The following is an 18,927-nucleotide window of genomic DNA, read 5'->3' as shown; positions in this document are numbered from 1 at the left end:
CAGGGATTTTCTCTGCCTCGTGATGACTGGGTGTTGTGTGATGTCCTTAGGTTAGTTAGGTTTAAGTAGTTCTAAGTTCTAGGGGACTGATGGCCATAGATGTTAAGTCCCATAGTGCTCAGAGCCAATTCACGTCCTTTGATTTTGCAGGGGGGAAGGGACTGAAGACTTTATTTCAAGCAGTATGGTCATCACTTGTTCTCCAACACAGTCAGCACACACATCTTTGTTATCGCAGTGCAGTCACCACGACGTCCACTCTCCAACTGAATTAGTTCAAATCCTTGCCATCCCCTTGCCAGTGCGCGGAGACACTGCCTACGCCTGTCACGTGAGGCGGCCGGCCACTAGCGCGGGGTCGAGCCCAGCGATCGCTCCCACGTCGTAAACATGTTTTCGCTGGACACGCTGGAACTTGTCGACTTTGACGTCACAGCGGCCCCTTGTCCACTCACCACGTGTATTCGTCGCCTCCACGCATTTCCTGCCAAAATTGTCTCCCTCGGAGCTGAATCGCACAACGGTCGGCCAATTCCCTGCAACACTTTCGGCGCCACGTTCAAACCTGTCGATGCCGACCGCTCACCGTCCACCACGTGTCCATGTGTGAGCGAGAACGCCGTGCTACACTTTTGGCGGGAAAGTTTGCTCGACATCCGCCATGACTGTATAACAGCACTAGAACGCCTGCTAATTGACTTGCTCTCGCGCGCGCGTAATAACTGTACAATCGCTGCGCCGCCACCCCGCTTACGTCACACACCCTCCATACACGCGACGGACATAGCCTTCTGTAAATATCTGGAAAATGACTCTTTATTGCAGACATTACAGTCATGCAGGTGTGTTCCAACTGACTTCTCCATGCTCACACAGCGAAACTCCAGAGTGCAGCTGATGTACGCGCGGCCGGCTGAGTCCACTCCATCGGCAGCTCCCTGGCCGTCTGACGTCAAGCACACTCCTACGGCCAGCGCGCCAGCTTGCGGCGAGCGGCGCCTCAGGGCCCCGCCACAAACGGTCAGCCGTGCCCGTCAGCACTTAGCGCTGGACACTATGGAACCTGTCGACCGCATGCCGGACAAAGGATACGCTTGGCGCCAGAGTTTCACTGATAGTGGAATCCACCATGACCGTATAACAGCGCGTTTGCTCGTCGCGAGAACGCTCGCTAATTCTCTCTCACCACCCCGCTATATTAAATAATTCAATTTACAATTCCATATACGTATGCAGACGTGTTCAACTCCCTAATTTCAACTACTTTTCGAGGACCAGACCACCATCACCTCCTCCTCCTAGGAACCAGCGCCAGGTTTCAAATCTGCCAGTAAACAAAGCTCACTTGCGCTTCTGCCACCAACCTAAGAAAATTGTTTCAAACCAAGCCACCAGCACTCAACGTCACCCTACACGTTTCTGGTAAAACGGACTCACCTTGCAGTAAGTCCATGGATGGAGGAACGAATTTACTTTATTTAGGAATGGAATATATTTATCACACCGACATGTCCCACATCATACAGTCCTGCAAAACTCTCGTACATAACTCATTTATAATGTTCTACACACACGCTTGCTAATTGTAAACAGTTGAAAATAAGTCATAGAACAGCCTACAGACATGCGAACCGCTCGTAAATGATGCAAAACATTTACCTCCAAATAGCCAAACAACTGCTAATTTTCGGAAATAATTTCAGTTCATAGGCTGATGGAAGGAGGAACGAGTGTACTTTATTTATTTGCAACATATCTTTTTGAAACTTTTACTTCTCATAGGTTTCGATATGTGAGACTGACTTAAGGCAGTTTCTGAACTCCAGTAGTGCACTACACTTGGCAACACAACCACACCCATCAAGATATTCATTCCAATCCAGACCTGTAACTCCTCTACAGATAAATTTGTCCAGTTATTTGTCTACTCACTCACATTTTGACCAGATTGCCGTTATTGCGCAAAAACAGCTCAGACTGCGCTGTGCTGCTCAGGGAAGTAAGGAAGGGCTGGACTCTATTTATTTGGAGCCCTTTTATTAAGTCGTGGAGTATATTTGTCACAAAACACCTGCACTGATCCCACTGTGGTATTCTGACACAGGCCACAAACACGTAAACAACTCCTAATTTCACCACACAATACCAAACAGCTCTTGAATAATGCAGTACACAATATCAGCAGACGAGCTCTGTACTCTTAAACTCTCCAAATAAAGCACCGCACAGTGCACAGACATGCTCGCAAAATAGTGCAACAGACGCGCCCAAACACCACCAGCTGCCAAACCGACCAAAAGTCTCTACTCGGCCTCCCCCAAACATGACCTCAACACAGTCGCATTCGCACCTATCACCGGAGAAATTGATATCGCCTATGTGCCTTAGATTACGCTCCAAGGCAGGCCTCGCGCGCGTGCGGTCAGTGGGGAAGGGGATTCCAGAGTCTCCAGCCAAGTTCAGCTTCCGAGCTCTCATGACAGCCGACACATGTGAAAGCTGCATTGTTCTTCTCATGTATACCGCCGGCGTCTCAGGTCTGGACCTGCCTTCACGTCTATTCTCAGAATAGCTCATAGCTCGTTGACACACTCGATTAACGCGGCCGGGAAAACATTTACTACTCGCATGCAACCGAGATGGTGACGGAAAACCAATCACTCTGATCTGCACTGCAGGCGCGTGTAATCATTGAGAACACTCAATTTTTTTTTTTTTGAACAACTTATTTAACCATACAGTGTATCTATCACGCTATCACAAAACACCAATCCTAGATGTGCCCTGAGCCATGTTGCACAGCCCACAGGCACGCACCCAATCATAATTTCAGTACACACTATAGCAAACTGCTACTAAATAATACATCACACAGATGTGTAGATACGCTCAGTACTTGTAAACTATCCTAATAACGCATAGCAGAGCCTGCAGATCCGCTCGCAAAATAACTCAGCAGACGTGCGCAGGTACCCCCACTCTGCACCCTGCCCACAGGATCGTGCAGTCACTCATCCGTCTGATTTCAGACCTTGCACAGCCCCTGCTCGGCTTCCGCAAGCGTGAGTTGGCGCGGCCAACGCGCTCGTCAGCGGTCAAAGCACACACACACGTCCGTCCAGGGCCGCGATCCCGAGCCGCGACCACCGAACGCGGGTGAAAGTCAACTTTACATCAACGTAGCAAAATCCAAAGCGCAGCCTCCATACGCTATACTCATCATAGCAGCACATGTCTTTACCTCCTATGACACTGTAGCACACTGCACATTGCTCCTCACGCGACATTACACGGCCCTTTAACTAAACATAACTACACATCCCTGCTCTCGCCTCGTCGCGTGACCAGCCATCTAAAAACCTTCTCAATATTATTCTTACTTTACAACATTTTTTTTAAATAACATCCCACCGCACGTAGCCTCACACCCGTCCCACCATCAACATACGCAAACGTCCTAAACCCTATCTTGACACTCATATATCATCCCACAAAGCATGTCTATCAATCAATTTACCGTTCTCATACCCACTTTTCGAATTACAAACGTAGCCTCTATCTAAACACCATTCAACTCATCTTTCTCGCACTTTCAACAGTAAAATTAATTTTACACACAATACCAAACGCAATTAAAGAGTCAAACTTTTATGCAGAGCATCAAGCACACACAACAATATTCAAAGCCCGGTCCATATTTATCCCCTCCGCCTTCAATTAAATGTTATTACCATTGCCCCAACATTCTGCCAGCGCTCGATTTGTACCTATTTTTCCGCTCTTAACTGTTGTCACTAGCGGTCGAATACCAATATCTATAGATTGCATAAATTTCCACATAAATAAATCTCGAACCGCCGTTTAGAGACTCCTATATCCAAACACATAGCATCATTCAACTATCACTTGCTCTTATCTAATAACTCATCCATCAGGTCTGGGGGCAAGGTCATCCCTTTCTTTCTTTCTTTTCTTTCTTTCAGCAGCAGACAGCTATTTTTTTTACTGTGGTAGCTAAACTGAGCCGTCAACTTAACATCACCATTCGCGAAAAATATATTCAAATACGTAAACACACTCACTCAATTACACAGCGGTCCCGCTGAGGACATGACCTTCAATATTACAGTTCTTAATCCAATAACCACCCAAACAAGTACTAAATGCTCAAACTAATCCCATAGCGCCTTACAAAGCGAGTGTCCGAGCGCCGCCGCCGGCATGTCAAAGCCACATAGCTGTCCATCTAAACAGCCGTCCACTCAGCCCCAGGACCAGAATGCTGAAGTGGGCTCTCCCTATACCTGCTATTTTCTAACGACATACAATGCACAAATGGATTCCTGAATAGCGCAGATCTGTATCTCCCCCTTGCATCTCCAACAGGACATGTAAACAATGTCCCCCCCAGCCAGTGAACCCGACGTCATTCACCCTTCGCTCACAATTTCCACTCGCATATATAAAACCATATTCACTCCTGCCAAAACTTACTTAATAATAAAAAAGCATTCTCCCTTTCCAAGCATATATGAGTATGCATTTATCTTCACCCATCTGATCTCTGCAATTTAAGTCGGAGAAAGACATATCTATTACCTTCTGCAACCTGTCTATAAACAGAACGGTCTCAGTTACTACAACAGGATCTTGTTTTGACCATTCGCCGGAAATGCGCGCAATGTTGTACGCCTCAAACTAGGTACAAGTACAATAGATCCTCAACACCCTATCATCTTTATCCTCTACCATCAAACAGTGAAAAAGTCACGAAGGCACCAATGCGACCCACCTCCAGCGTGGACAAACGGAAGTCACAATACTCCCCCCGAATAACTCAGAGTGCAGCCATCCAAGAATTCCTCACAGCTCGCCAAATCCAACACCTCAAACTACAAATGCCTATATGAACAACATCATATTAAATATACACACACGCTGCAGAGACCCCTTTAAAGTTTGATCACCCATACTCTAAGCCCTTGTTCAAACAGTGTTTTCTAACACGCTTTTGCACACTGCCGCGCATTTCGTCCTTCTGCCGTGACTTCTAAGTCATTGTCTGATTCTAAACAGACATTAACACGGGCTGATGCACGGTCTCTCACAGGAAACTATACCTTGCACCTTATAAATCATATTCTTACAGTCGATAGCATAACATTGAATGATTTTAAATAAAGGACACCCACAACACAAGGAAAATAGAAGAGCCTGCTGGCGTTGTAGCCACTTCCCTCTAAAGTGATTGACCACCTCTACATTTAAACTCATATGTCGCAGTGACCGAATAGTTTATAACTCTGCATTAAACTTCTAGTGATTGGTCATTTTTGCACACAAGTACAGGATCACCGTTTTCGGTGTTAGCAACCCTGGAAGTTGCGGTCCATCAATCAAAATTTCTCCCCCAACTCAAGCAAGCTTTGTCAGCCAATCATTATGTCGTACCCAATGCACAGATGCGATGGATAAGACACCCCCGATCTACTGTAATATTATCCATCACAGCTGATATCGCGAAAAATTTTACAGTAAGTCCAACACTGGCCAATCATGTGACAGCTTGTTTTTCTTAATTTCAGTATCATAGCTAAACCATACATCCTCTACTTTGCAAGTATCATTGCGACCATTCATAGATGACTGCTCAGCACGTTCTTTCACAATTAATTCTCGAACACGTAAAGACGATCAAATTATACCAGACAACGCTATACATATTTCTAAGACCTCGCGCATAGTACTCGATCAATCTCTCTGCGTATGGCGGTCACAGAGCTATCTAGTCCTCTTACGTTAAAAGACCATCCTCACCTCGGCATTGACCTACCTACCCCGCAACATCGCTACCCAATTATTCCTCAACCGAGCAGACGAATACAGCTGCACTCCACCTCTCTTGACTGAATAGAGCTTTCCTAGTCCTAATCCATCCAAGTGCACCACATTTCTCGAAATGTAACCAAGTCTTGGAGCTTAGCACACCACATCGGTCTATAGTAACAGATCTCAAAGTGCCTTAATTTAATAGCATACAGTTAAGAAGAAGAAGAACGGAGCGATATTTATACACAACGTAGTTCGATAGATTTTTAAGCAAATCATCCAATCTATCATGTGTAAAGTATTGTTCTAGAGTCTATGATCGGTGCATCGAAGGTTCCGGTAGGAGAGAGAGAAAGAGAGAGAGAGAGAGAGAGAGAGAGAGAGAGAACACAAACGCACACACACTCCTAAGACTAGAACGTTCAGCACTTAAAAACGGGCAGCAACCTTAGATCGCTTACTTTTCCGTCCTGTCAGACATACATCCTTCTCCCCGGTCACCTTACGCTGAGCTATCTCTATCCCAATCGTAAAACTTTTCCTTTCTATGATACGAGCCCAATATAGCCCTGCGGACACGTCTAGTGCCCAATGATCACACCGGATCACGAGTCAGAAATAATACTATTACTCCATCAGGTCTATATAAAAAATGATAGTTATTAGCAGCCGGTACATCCTACAAGCAAACAGATACGTATAACAGCAGCGTCCAACATGTGAAAATTAAAAGTCATCCCGTCACCGACTCTGTAAACACCCGTCTGTCGGGTAAGTGTGTACACAATGATTACAGCCCCTCACACATACCCACAGCTAACTTAGTTATGACGCTGAAGTCTCGATTTTACACCAAGCATGCGATATTCTGGGGATCGCGTAAATCAAAGTGCATTTAGAGGAATGTGTCAACCTTCATCACACATGAGATGGAAGTCCTCTGATGACCGACGGGTTCACCGTTAACGATCGCAAGTAGACAGCGCTTTAAGCCACATACCGAACACGTAGCCGCATACGACTAGAACGCTGGCTATGTCACGTGACTAAAACATCCAAATAGAATACTGGAAAAAAAATCTACCTTCAGCAACTTGTCCTTCTCTAGAATAAATGAGTCAACGTTTGAATCGTACCTAGTTGCAGCTCTGTCTCAATCGATCATCTCGTACACCCTCTGTTATGATTTAACACAGATGTGAGTAAGTTTAGACGTAAATTGTTCTCTGTCCTCCTGAAAAGCATCAAATAGAGTATTCAACTCGCGTGTATCGCTGCTACCTCAGTAGACATACACTATAATACGAGAAAAAATTGACTGACTTCCTTATTGGGCTCGCTTTGAAGTCATCGTTTTCCTGCATTCCTCTTGTTGCCGCATACTTGACCCCATGTACAAATTCCCCCCCTGCGAACCAGAAGATAAGCAAGTACGTTCTCATTTTCACCGCATTTCGGTGTATATTAGGTTAGTTTATATCTATGCGCTAATCAGTTTTCGCATTTCTTTCGATTTTATGTCAGATCCATCCATGCGACCGCGACATAAGTTATCGTTCTGTGCTCTAAAATTGTCTCTAAATCTAACCAAGGCGTATCCAGTCACCTCCACATTTGGAGAGCGTATGTTCCCAGGACCCGGTCCCATCGGCTGGTGGACCAAACTTCGAGCATAGAATACTTCTCCGGACGTAACGCGTGCTTGGTCCACCCGTGAACCCTATCAAGGATGCTGCGTATGGTGGATCCGCCTCTCGGACACAGCTCCGGATATATAGTACGCAGCAGATCCACACTCGAACGCTAACTCGGGTATTGAATACTGTGGATCTGCATTCAAATACAGCTTCCTACCTTGCGCGAGGCGGATCCACCTTCAAACACTACCCCGTGCGCGGCGTATTGTGGATCCGCATCTGAACACCGCTCTCCATATAACTCGCGGCGGATCCACATTCGAACGTTAACCCTACTCTACCGCCGGTCCTGGTCTCCGAGCTGATAGTCCATGCTGCTGCAAACGTCGTCGAACTGTTCGTGCAGATGGTTGTTGTCTTGCAAACGTCCCCATCTGTTGACTCAGGGATCGAGACGTGGCTATACGATCCGCTACAGCCATGCGGATAAGATGCCTGTCATCTCGACTGCTAGTGATACGAGGCCGTTGGGATCCAGCACGGCGTTCCGTATTACCCTCCTGAACCCACCAATTCCATATTCTGCTAACAGTCATTGGATCTCGACCAACGCGAGCAGCTATGTCGCGATACGATAAACCGCAATCGCTATAGGCTTCAGTCCGACCTTTATCAAAGTCGGAAACGCGATGGTACGCATTTCTCCTCCTTACACGAGGCATCACAACAACGTTTCACCAGGAAACGCCGGTCAACTGCTGTTTGTGTATGAGAAATCGATTGGAAACTTTCCTCATGTCAGCACGTTTTAGATGTCGCCACCGGTGTCAACCTTGTGAGAATGCTCTGAAAAGCTAATCATTTGCATATCACAGCATCTTCTTCCTGTCGCTCAAATTTCGCGTCTGTAGCACGTCGTCTTCGTGGTGTAGCAATTTTAATGGCCAGTAGTGTAAATTTTGCTACTTGGTAGAGTCACCATGAAAAAAGAGTGGTCTTACGACAATGAAACTTCATGTAAATATTTGTAAGGACACGCGGAAGAAGTAACGAATAAACCATTGAAAGAAACACATTTTCGGTTTCCACAGGGGAGGGTAACTTTTGTTAAATGTGTACCACGTTTACGCTCCAAATTACAGGTGTTGCTCAATCTGCAACCACCACAGCATGGAACCGCACAAGAGATACCATTTCACAACTGTTCGCAGCAATTTTCTAACGGTGGAGCATGGAATGTTAAGCTGTCGTGACGCTGCTTGTGCACTGCTTGAAGATCGCATTCTGCGTCCAGCGTTCTCAGCCATGGCAACAGTAACTTCTTTAACATTTTGTAGTGCAATCGGCCATAGGCCTCTCTCAGGAGCAATTTCGAAACCGCGAGTTAATTCGAAATTCCGAATCATATTCTTCAACCACAGTGTGGGGTTTATTCCTTTAACGCGTCGATAGTTGAGTAGATCAGCGGTACTATATTGGAGTTATTTTGATAAAACAACTTTTGGAGTAAATTCTTGCTCACCTTGTCCAGATCCATGTTGACTGCCGCTGTAATGCACGCTGATGCTCGTGTTTCAACCCTACGTAGGTGCATTAGTACCAGCTCACAGTCTGAACATCATTTCTATAAAGTTGGGTACTCATACGGTAAATAGTTTCCCGTCTATACTGACTCAGTTGGAGAAAGTTTAATTATAGCCACCCTGTATATTCGTCCTGAATGACTTGTATCAAAAAATTTTACGTAAAATCATTCTGTCGAAATTAGTTACGTAGGTGACTGACCATTAACAAAAGACAATCAAATAAGAAATTCGCAGACGAAGCAGATGTGAATACGCACCTTTCCCATTTAGAAACGTATTACAAAACGCAGACATTTACGGATGTTCAGCACCAGTATCGAAAAGTGCTAGCTGACTCTAAATATAAGTAGATGTAGTCGAATGAGGGTAAACAGACGGAAACATCCGATATCGTTTGACTACGCCATCACAAACATCAGGTATATGGGTGCTTCTTCCGGAGAGATGTGAGGTGGGATGACCACATAAATCTGGGCACGAGGAATGCAGACGCCAGCGTCAAATTTGTTGGGAGAATCGTGAGGGAATGTGATTCACGCATGACGTGACTGAGGTCGATTGCAAGACACTAGTTACACTAGTTACTGAATATTATCAGCCAGTCATGGTCACTTGCTGTTGTTGTTGTCTGTAATCCAGACAGTGTTTTGATGCAGCTCACCATGCTGTTGTATACAGTGAAAGCGTCTTCATCTCTGAATAACTACTGCAACATGCATACATTCGAACCTGCTTATTGTATTCTTGCTTTGGTCTTTCTCTACAATTTGTACCGTGCTCACTTCCCTCTGTTTTCAAACTGACAATTTCTTGATGCCTCAGGATATGTCATATCAATCGATCCCTTCTTTTAGTCAAGTAGTGTCGTAATTTTCCTTTTTGCCCAGTTTGACTCATTACCTCCTCACTAATTACTCGATCTATTCATCTAATCCTCAGCATCCTTCTGGAACAGCACATTTTAAAACCTTCTATTCTCTTCTTATCTGAACTGCTTATAGTCCATGTTTCGCTTCCGTACATGGCTACAATCCAGAAAAATACCTTCAGAGACTTACTAATATTTAAATTTGTGTTCTCTGTCAACAGTTTTCTCTTTTTCAGGAACGAATTTCTTACTGTACCCAGTCTGAGGCGTCTTGTCACTGTTCGCGCGGCTCCCTCTGTCGGAGGTTCAAGTCCTCCCTCGGGCATGGGTGTGTGTGTTGTCCTTAGCTTCAGTTGGTTTAAGTTCGATTAAGTGGTGTGTAAACCTAGGGACCGATGACCTCACCAGTCTGCTCCCATTGGAAGTTACCACAAATTTCCAATTTCCAGTTTGCATTTTATATCCTCTCTACTATGGCCATAATCAGTTATTTTGCTGCCCAAATAGCAAAACTCATCTACTGTTTTAGTATCTCATTTTCTTACCCGATTCTGATTTAGTTCGACTGTGTTCCATTACCATTGTTTTACTTTTATTTATGTTCATATTGTAATAACTTTTCAGTACACTATCCATAACGTTCAAGTGCTCTTCCAAGTCATTTACCATCTCTGAGAAAGCTACAGTGTCATCGGAAAACACTGAAGCTTTTATTTCTTCCCCTTGAACTTTAGTTTTCTTTCCCAATTTGTTCTTAGTTTCTTTGGCTGCTTGTTCAGTGTACAGGTTGACTGACGTCGGGGTTAGGCTACATTCTTGTCTCATTCCGTCTTCAAGCACTGCTTCCCCTTCATATCCTTCTACTCTTAAAACTGTAATTTGATTTCTTTACAGGTTTTAAATAACCTTTCGCTCAATGTATTTTATCTGTGATACCTTCAGAACTTCGAAGAGTCTCGTATAAATGATGGGACCGTTTTAATCACCGTAGGCTGTCAATTTCATTCCTTTAATGTACCATGCAAGTAAATAGTTTCATCATTTAGATGGTACATTGAGGCTGTGGACCCATACATGAAGAAATTATTCGAAGAGTGTATTTCGATCAGCATTATCAAAAGCTTTCACTAAATATACAGATTCAATAAACGTAGGTTTTCCTTTCTTTAACCTGTCTTCTAAGTCGAGGGTCAATATTACCTCACGTGTTCGTACATTCCCCCGGAACACCAACTGATCTTCCCTTCTAATAGTTTTTTTCCTTTCATCTTTAAATAATTCGTGTAAGTACTTTGCTTCCATGACATTAAACTGATGGTTCGGTAATATTAACACCTACCAGCACCTGTTTTCTCTAGAATTGAAGTTACTGCATTATTTTTTAAGTCTGTGAGTATTGCGCCTGTCTCATATATTTGCACACCAGTTGCAATAGCCTGGAGCACTTACCAAGTTGATTAACGTAAGACATAGAAAACTTTCAAATAAGTGTTTCACAATTCTTCACGGATTCGTCTGGTCTATGTGAGAGTGTTACATACTTGCTGAGCGAACAGTGGTTGAAGATGCTACAAGAGTGACGTTATGCATCGCGAACAGCCTTACTCTCAAATTTGAGAGGGCCCACTTCCCAAAATAAGTCGAGAACCACACAACGCCCTCCACCATACGTCAACGGTAAAATTACAGACATTCAGGCCCATACGGGAGGTTGCCGACAGTCCTACGAGACTGGTGCCGTACGTACATCGGACGGTTGATTGCGGAGTACAGATGTGCTGCTTGTAACACAGGTTGTCTGCTTTCAGCTGTCCGGGCCTCGGTACCCAGGCGGCTACACAACCCCGAAGTCGTACGCGGTGTACGTGACGGAGGCTGGCGAGCTGCGTGTGATGTCGACGTACTGGGGCAACGACCAATACAGCTGCGAGCCATGGCATTCCCCATTGGGGTCCCCTGGCGCCTCAGCTGGAGGGTCCTTCTGATCGCATTAACGATAAAAGCTCACAACAAATTTTCCTTAATGTAAAATTAAATTTTTCTCCAACAATTAAAACACCTAATAATACTCTGTGTACGTTTTATTTCTATTCACGAAATTTTTACATTTGCATTTAGTGTAATTTATGGCAGCTCTGAAACTTTATTGTCGATTAGATGTGGTTTTCACAGGTGTTGCTCTTACCTACTGAGCTGATCCCCAATAACTACAGCGAGCAGCATACGTTACGGGGGATCGATAAAAGTCAGCCGGCCGCTGTGACCGAGCGCTTCTAGGCGCTTCAGTCCGGAACCGCGCTGCTGCTACGGTCGCAGGTTGGAATCCTGCTTCGGGCATGGATGTGTGTGATGTCCTTAGGTTAGTCAGGTTGAAGTAGTTCTAAGTCTAGGGGACTGATGACCTCAGATGTTAAGTTCCATAGTGCTTAGAGCCATTTGAACCATATTTGCTAAAAGAGAATGTTGATATAGTGTTAGTTAATTCCAGGAGTCACCACGGAACGCTTGCAGAACCATACCGGATCAGAATAACAATTGAGTGACAGCCTGTTGTTTACAGGGGAGTTGCGCTAGCAACAACCAACCACAAAGTGAGATCGGTCTTGCCTTCTGTTTTGTATGCCCTTGACATACCACTCTTGCAACGAAGATTATGGCCGCTAACATAACTGCTGGATTCATTTTCGTCATGTGCTTTTTCACTTCGTGTTTATAATACTGAAAAGAACGTTCGCACCAAAAAGCGGAAGTGAGAGTTATAAGGCAATTAGGAGTGTGCAAAACAAAATTACTTGATGAAGTTCGAACTTCGGTCATTATTTGTTGTGAAGTGGGAAAGTGATAGTGAATTGAAGCTTCGTGCATTAGTTAACTGTTAGCCATCTAGGCCACATCTCCGACTCGCAGTGTGCTGTAGTGTGCTGGAAGTACAATAAATCCAATGAATTTTGGTAAACTGTTTATTCTGAAGCAATCCCTGGAACTTTACATTGTTGATACAAGTGAACACCTCCATGGAACCTCGCATACAATGCAAATTTATGTTCCAGTAGACGGAGGTCTTCATGGAAAAAACTTAGCAGAACAGGTACTGTACTTAATTGGTGACTCATCCTTAAATACACACCACGGCTTTCGCCATCAACCAGTTGGTTAAGGTCCAATTACATATAGCCAAGTGTGATTCGTATTAGTTTCAGATCAAACTTTTCTCCCGATTCTGCATTTGTGTGTGGACTCTCTTAGTTGCGGTCAGCTGGAACGTCCTATCAGCATAACACGACAGTTCTGCGTGACAACACAAACTTCCGCAAAATATAGCAATCAGTTCCATATGACCCCTTAGTTCTAAATATAAAACAACTGAAACAAAAAAAAAACAGGGAAAGGAAACTAAATGAGAGTAAGCAAGCGATATGAGAGCAGGGAAGCGCAGCACCCAGCTTAGTAGTTACTTTTAGAATGGAAGAATACGTGCAGCCAGGTGTTCTATGAAGCCGGACGGGTAACGGTTCGTATGTCAATTTCCAATTTGAAATGTCAATGCACCCACGTGTCTTACTGGCGCGAGACACTCCCTTCGCATCTGTCGTAGCTTTGGTGTTAAAATGTCTTTTCTTCAATTTTTACAAACGTATACTTTCGCTTATCAACGCTAATAATATCCGCATGCTATGCACTACGCACAGATTTGCTGTCTGAAACCACCTGTGAATAGCAATAAAACGCCAAATTCCGATCGGTATGTGTATCATAAAAATAGACTTAAGGACAGTGGTGGAGGCGTGTTTATATTCGTAAACAATACGATAATATCCAATGTTGTTAATACAGAACCGATGTGAGATACACTGACAAGCCAAAACCTCATGACCACCGGCATACGAGGAAATGCATCACCAATTCTGCGTATCGAGGATCAGACAGTTTGTGGTAGTTTTGTGGAGGTATGTGGTATTAGATGTCTGCGCAAAAGTTATGTAATTCGCGTTAATAACGGGCCGCTGATTTGTGTACACGGTGATGGCGCCCGATAGCGACCGACATGGGTTTCACAGAATTTACATGAGGCGAATTTTGTCGCCTAGACATCAACGTGAATTCACTATAACGCTCCTCAAACCACTGTAGCATGGTTCTGGCTCCGAGATATTGCCAGTTATACATCTGAAAGATAACGTCGCCGTCAGAGAGGACATCTGTAGTGGGACAAGGTTCGTTTCAGCGCATTTGTTAATGCCGGTTGCCTACATCAGGGGTAGGAATTGACTCGGGAGCAAACCTATTTTGATCCTTTGATTGACAGGTCATTAACCTGTTGTTATTCCTTGGTTGACACATCTTTAACCTATTGTTCTGCTAAAAGTATCCTTCCTTTTGATTGACAGGTCCTTATATTATTGTTGCTCCACCCCCTCCCTCTTCCCCCACCCCTCAGGAAACCTCCAAGCCACCATCTCTCCACAGAGCTGCAGGTACACTTTCAAGTTATTATTGGATTAGACCTTTTCACTCTTATCAATTCGATTGACCACATAATTAAATTGATCACTTAATTAACACCTCCCCCACTGGTAACCCCCATTCCTGGAAATTTGCTGGATAAAGTTGATCGGTCATTTGGAGGGCATTCGATTGCAGTGAATGGAATATTGTTTAAACAGTTTAGACAATGTATAGAATAATTGTTTAATTATTTATGGCGGTGTATGGAATATAGTTTATTTATTTAGTTGAAGAATTTGTCAGGAAATCGATTGCAGTGTATGGAATATTGTTTAAACAATTTAGACAATGTATGGAATATTGTGTATTTAAGCAATTTAGGGGATTCAAGGCAGTTATTGAATATAGTTTATTTATTAATTTAAAGAATTTTGTAGCAAATCGATCCCCCCACCACAACCACCCTCTCCCCCCTCCCCTCACCCCCTCCCCACTTCTACCTGGAAGTTGGGGGCTCTGTGTTGAAGAGGAAGGATCTCATGAAGTGAAATTCAGGGGTATATTGTTTAGTTATAAAAAATTCGGTTTGCAGGGGTTGGATTTCTCTTGCTCATCATTCTCCGGTGTGTAGAAAGATATAGGTCTTGCAAGAAGTAATTGCATGGGGCAAACATGTTACATATCCTAATGTTCGGCACTGCACTCGGAGTTTCTTAACGTAATGTTCGGCCGTTTGTTGGCACATAACCTATTGTTCTGTTAAGTGGTTTTCCAAATCACTTCCATCCTCTTGAAGTATGGTACCGCCTTTGAAATGCAAATAAGTAATTAGTTATATTGTTCCACCATTTTCTGGTACACTTTTCGAATTTCACGCGCTTTTAAATGTCATTTCTAGGGCTCTCTTCTTTGTTGCCCACCCCCACCCTCTATACTATTCTACCGCACTTTACATAAAAATTATGCAAATTAATTATGCAAATTAACATAGTGTTCTGCACTTAACCTGCTGCTCTGCCCCATGTCACCCACCCACCCACACCCTCCCCTTAAGTATAGTACTGTTAACATCACGTTGATATAAAAAATTTATACAAATTAATTGTGAAAATTAATTAAATCGATATCCATAGTATGAGGTAGTTTTTTTAATTCCCAGCATCCTATTAGTAGGGGAAATCGATGTAATATAGTTTAAACAAAATATCGCTAATGAAAAACTCAAACCGCCACCCGACACCCGACGCCGACGACTCCGCACATACTGCCAGGAGTCGAGAAGCACCGACGGCCCTTGCGAAGTCACGATCGCTGGGGCACGAGCCACGGCTCTCACGCCGCTGCCGCCGGCAGCCAGCAGGTGAAAGTAGCGTCTATTTTCAGGGTATACAGTTACAATTCTTCGATGTTATACTGATGTCCCATGTCTATGTAAGTAACAGCTAAGTTCCCCTCTGGAAGCATTACACAAATCTTTAACAATGCTTCCCAGAATAATATAGGTTGCATTCTTAATAGCAATCCCAACAGGACAGTGAGGTGCGCCTAGCTGCGCACGTGTTTACCGTTGCTGATGTAATGATGAATAGCCTTTGTACCTGTGGTCCAGTGAAGACCTAATTGCCGTGCAACTCACCATCTCAAGCGCCGATAAAAGGTTGTCTGTGTTATACCAACGTCACAGGTCAATCCAAATAAGAGCCAAGTCTTCCTCTGGATGCGCTATAATAATCTTCTGCAAAGCTTTCAGAAACTGTTTACGTAAATAGTCCACAATAACACCAAATGGAATCTTCCTGATGCTCCTAACAGCAAAGCCTATCCATCACATATCAGCCCCTCACAGAAATCGTAAAGTGTCGCAAAAACAGTTAACGGTCGCTTTTGTAGGAGCTTTCGTGATGTCTCAGCTTGTCTGGATGGAAATTCTTGCACAAACAAGAGCTGTTTACGAAAATAGCTCAGAAAAACACAGAATTCATTCGTTCTGATGGTGGTAACGAGACATCCCGTGCTACTCTTCCTTGAAATCGTGCTTTTAAGAAACATCTCTGAATTGACAAACGTTCTCACTGCTATGTAGAGGATCCTATATCCCAGCACAAAAAAGTCTTGTGAATGAATGGAGTATTCTGACTGGCTCTTACTGAATTTACCCACCAACCTGCTGCTGCTGCTGGTGCAGGAGCACTGTAGGCCATTTTTTTCTGCAGGCAAGGGTTTCAGCGTAAAAACTATTTTGTACAGATCGCCATACTGCACTGACAGTTAAACCCTGCAAAAGTGGCCTACAGATCGTCAAATATGGAAAGACACTTCCTCAATTACACTGCTCTGCCACTGACGACAAAAGCTTGAATATTTGCACGTGAAACTGAACTCCACGAACAATATCAACGTAGTAAACACAAAATTCATATGCTGAGCCATACAAAATCATCACTTCTGCATCCTACATATAGCTATCAACCAACAGACAATAGTACATATACCGCAAAGACTGTTGTACAAAGGGTGGTTCGGTTCCACTCTGCACAAAGGGGTCACTGTTTCTGGCCCTGACCTGCTAACTTGCTTGCTTTCTACACACATCTCCTGATTCTGGGACTACAAGAACATGTGTATTTCATATGGTTTACGAGAATATCATACCATTTTCGCGATACTTCTCAGTATCAAGCAGTTAGCAGTATGCTACCGATCACTTGCACAGTATAATTCCGAAGATATAGACTGGAAATTATTTCTCTAGAAACCCGAAACTTTAGCAAGATGCAGCGTGCTATAATCCACTGAGTAACTAGAAACTTATCTCTTCTGTGAAGACCTTTATGTGAAAACTAGAAAAAAATAGAGGAAACTGATATTTCCACTCACGAATATCGATGGTGGTGATATAACAGATTCCAAATCATCCATATAATTTACAAAGTCAACTACGGTGTTTCTGATATCTAGAGAACCAGCAAACATGTGTTCCACCCGTCTTTCACCTGATAGATGTACACAACACACACCACAATCGACGTTCTCTCAACTAAATAAAGTTGAGACATGTGCAGAAGCAGTCAATTGGACAATTTACATGGGAGGGAATAATGGTCAGGTGCAAACACACGTCCATGTTTTTTTTTGTAAATAAGAAATATACCCTTGAATTTTGCTTCGTGAAATCCTTCCTCTTCACCACAGAGCTGCCAATTTCCTGGTAGAGGAGGGGAGGTGGAGGGAGGAGAGAGAGAGGGGGTGGTGGGGGGGGGGGATCGATTTCCTGCAAAATTCTTTAAATTAATCATTACGCTATATTCCATACACTGCCTTGAGTCCCCTAAATTGCTGAAATAAACAATATTCCACACATTGTCTAAATTGTTTAAACAATATTCCATACACTGCAATCGATTTCCTGAAAAATTCTTTAACTAAATAAATAAACTATATTCTATACACTGCTATAAATAATTAAACAATATTTCATACATTGCCTAAATTGTTTAAACAATATTCCATTCACTGCACCGGCCGGTGTGGCCGAGCGGTTCTAGGCGCTTCAGTCTGGAACCACGCGACCGCTATGGTCGCAGGTTCGAATCCTGTCTCGGGCATGGATGTTTGTGATGTCCTTAGGTTAGTTAGGTTTAAGTAGTTCTAAATTCTAGGGGACTGATGGCCTCAGATGATAAGTCCCATAGTGCTCAGAGCCATTTTTGAACCAGTCACTGTAATCGAATTCCCTCGAAATAACCAATCAGCTGAGTCTTTTTCCAGCAAATTTCTGGGAGGTTGGTTTACCAAAGGGGTAGGCGTTAATTAAGTGATCAATTTAATTAAGTAGTCAGTCAAATTGATCAGAGAGAGAGAGGGGCTATTCCAATGGCTCTGACCTGAAAGTGTACCTGTAGCAGCCTCCAGGAAGGGGTTGGTTGGAGGTTTCCTGAGAGGTAGGGGAAGGGCGTGGGGGAACAATAGGTTAAGGACCTGTCAATCCAAAGGAAGTATACTTTTATCAGAACAATAGGTTGAGAATGTGTCAGTCAAAGGAGAACACTAGCTTAAAAACCTGACTATCAAAGGAGAACAATAGGTTTGCCCCTGGGTGCAATCCTGCCCCTGATGTAGGCACCCTGCACTAACAAAATGCCCTGAAACGAACCTTGTCCCACTGCTGACATCAAGCACAAAGTGATGCAGGTGGTTTATGTCTGTCAATGTGTCTTCGATTACCACCGCAGGTCCCATGCAAGCGCAGGAGGATGTCTGCCAGAGCATACTGCTACTCTTACTGGCCTGTGTCTCTGATGCACTGCATGTTTAGAGCCTTTCACCTTTCCCTGTTAGTGGAGGCCACCATCGACCTAGTGTAGCAAACGTGATTCACCCAAAGAGCCGACATGTTTCCATTGATCTACAGTCGAATCCCGATAGTCCCATGCCCACTGAAATCGTAATTGATGATGTCATTGTGTCAACATGTGAACACTAGTAGTAGGACAATGGGATCATGTGCATTTTGTTTGTACAGGTTATATACATTCAAGGGTAGACTTCATTGACTTATGAC

The 18,927-nt window shown here is 43.8% G+C and overlaps 1 protein-coding gene across 1 annotated transcript in view; it reads left to right on the top strand.

Moving 5' to 3' along the window:
- The window catches only part of LOC124555747, a 67,515-nt gene extending 55,527 nt beyond the window's left edge, over nucleotides 1-11,988 (top strand). Inside the window, exon 6 of the mRNA XM_047129771.1 lies at nucleotides 11,729-11,988. Within this exon, the coding sequence (XP_046985727.1) occupies nucleotides 11,729-11,905 (177 nt within the window). The 3' untranslated portion in view covers nucleotides 11,906-11,988. The remainder of the gene's footprint in view (nucleotides 1-11,728) is intronic.
- The last annotated feature ends 6,939 nt before the right edge of the window (nucleotides 11,989-18,927 follow it).

The sequence above is a fragment of the Schistocerca americana genome, chromosome X (assembly GCF_021461395.2).
Source record: "Schistocerca americana isolate TAMUIC-IGC-003095 chromosome X, iqSchAmer2.1, whole genome shotgun sequence".
In the NCBI taxonomy this organism is placed as follows: domain Eukaryota; kingdom Metazoa; phylum Arthropoda; class Insecta; order Orthoptera; family Acrididae; genus Schistocerca; species Schistocerca americana.
Note: the sequence above shows the minus strand (reverse complement) of the source record. Positions and strands in the feature narration are given on the sequence as shown.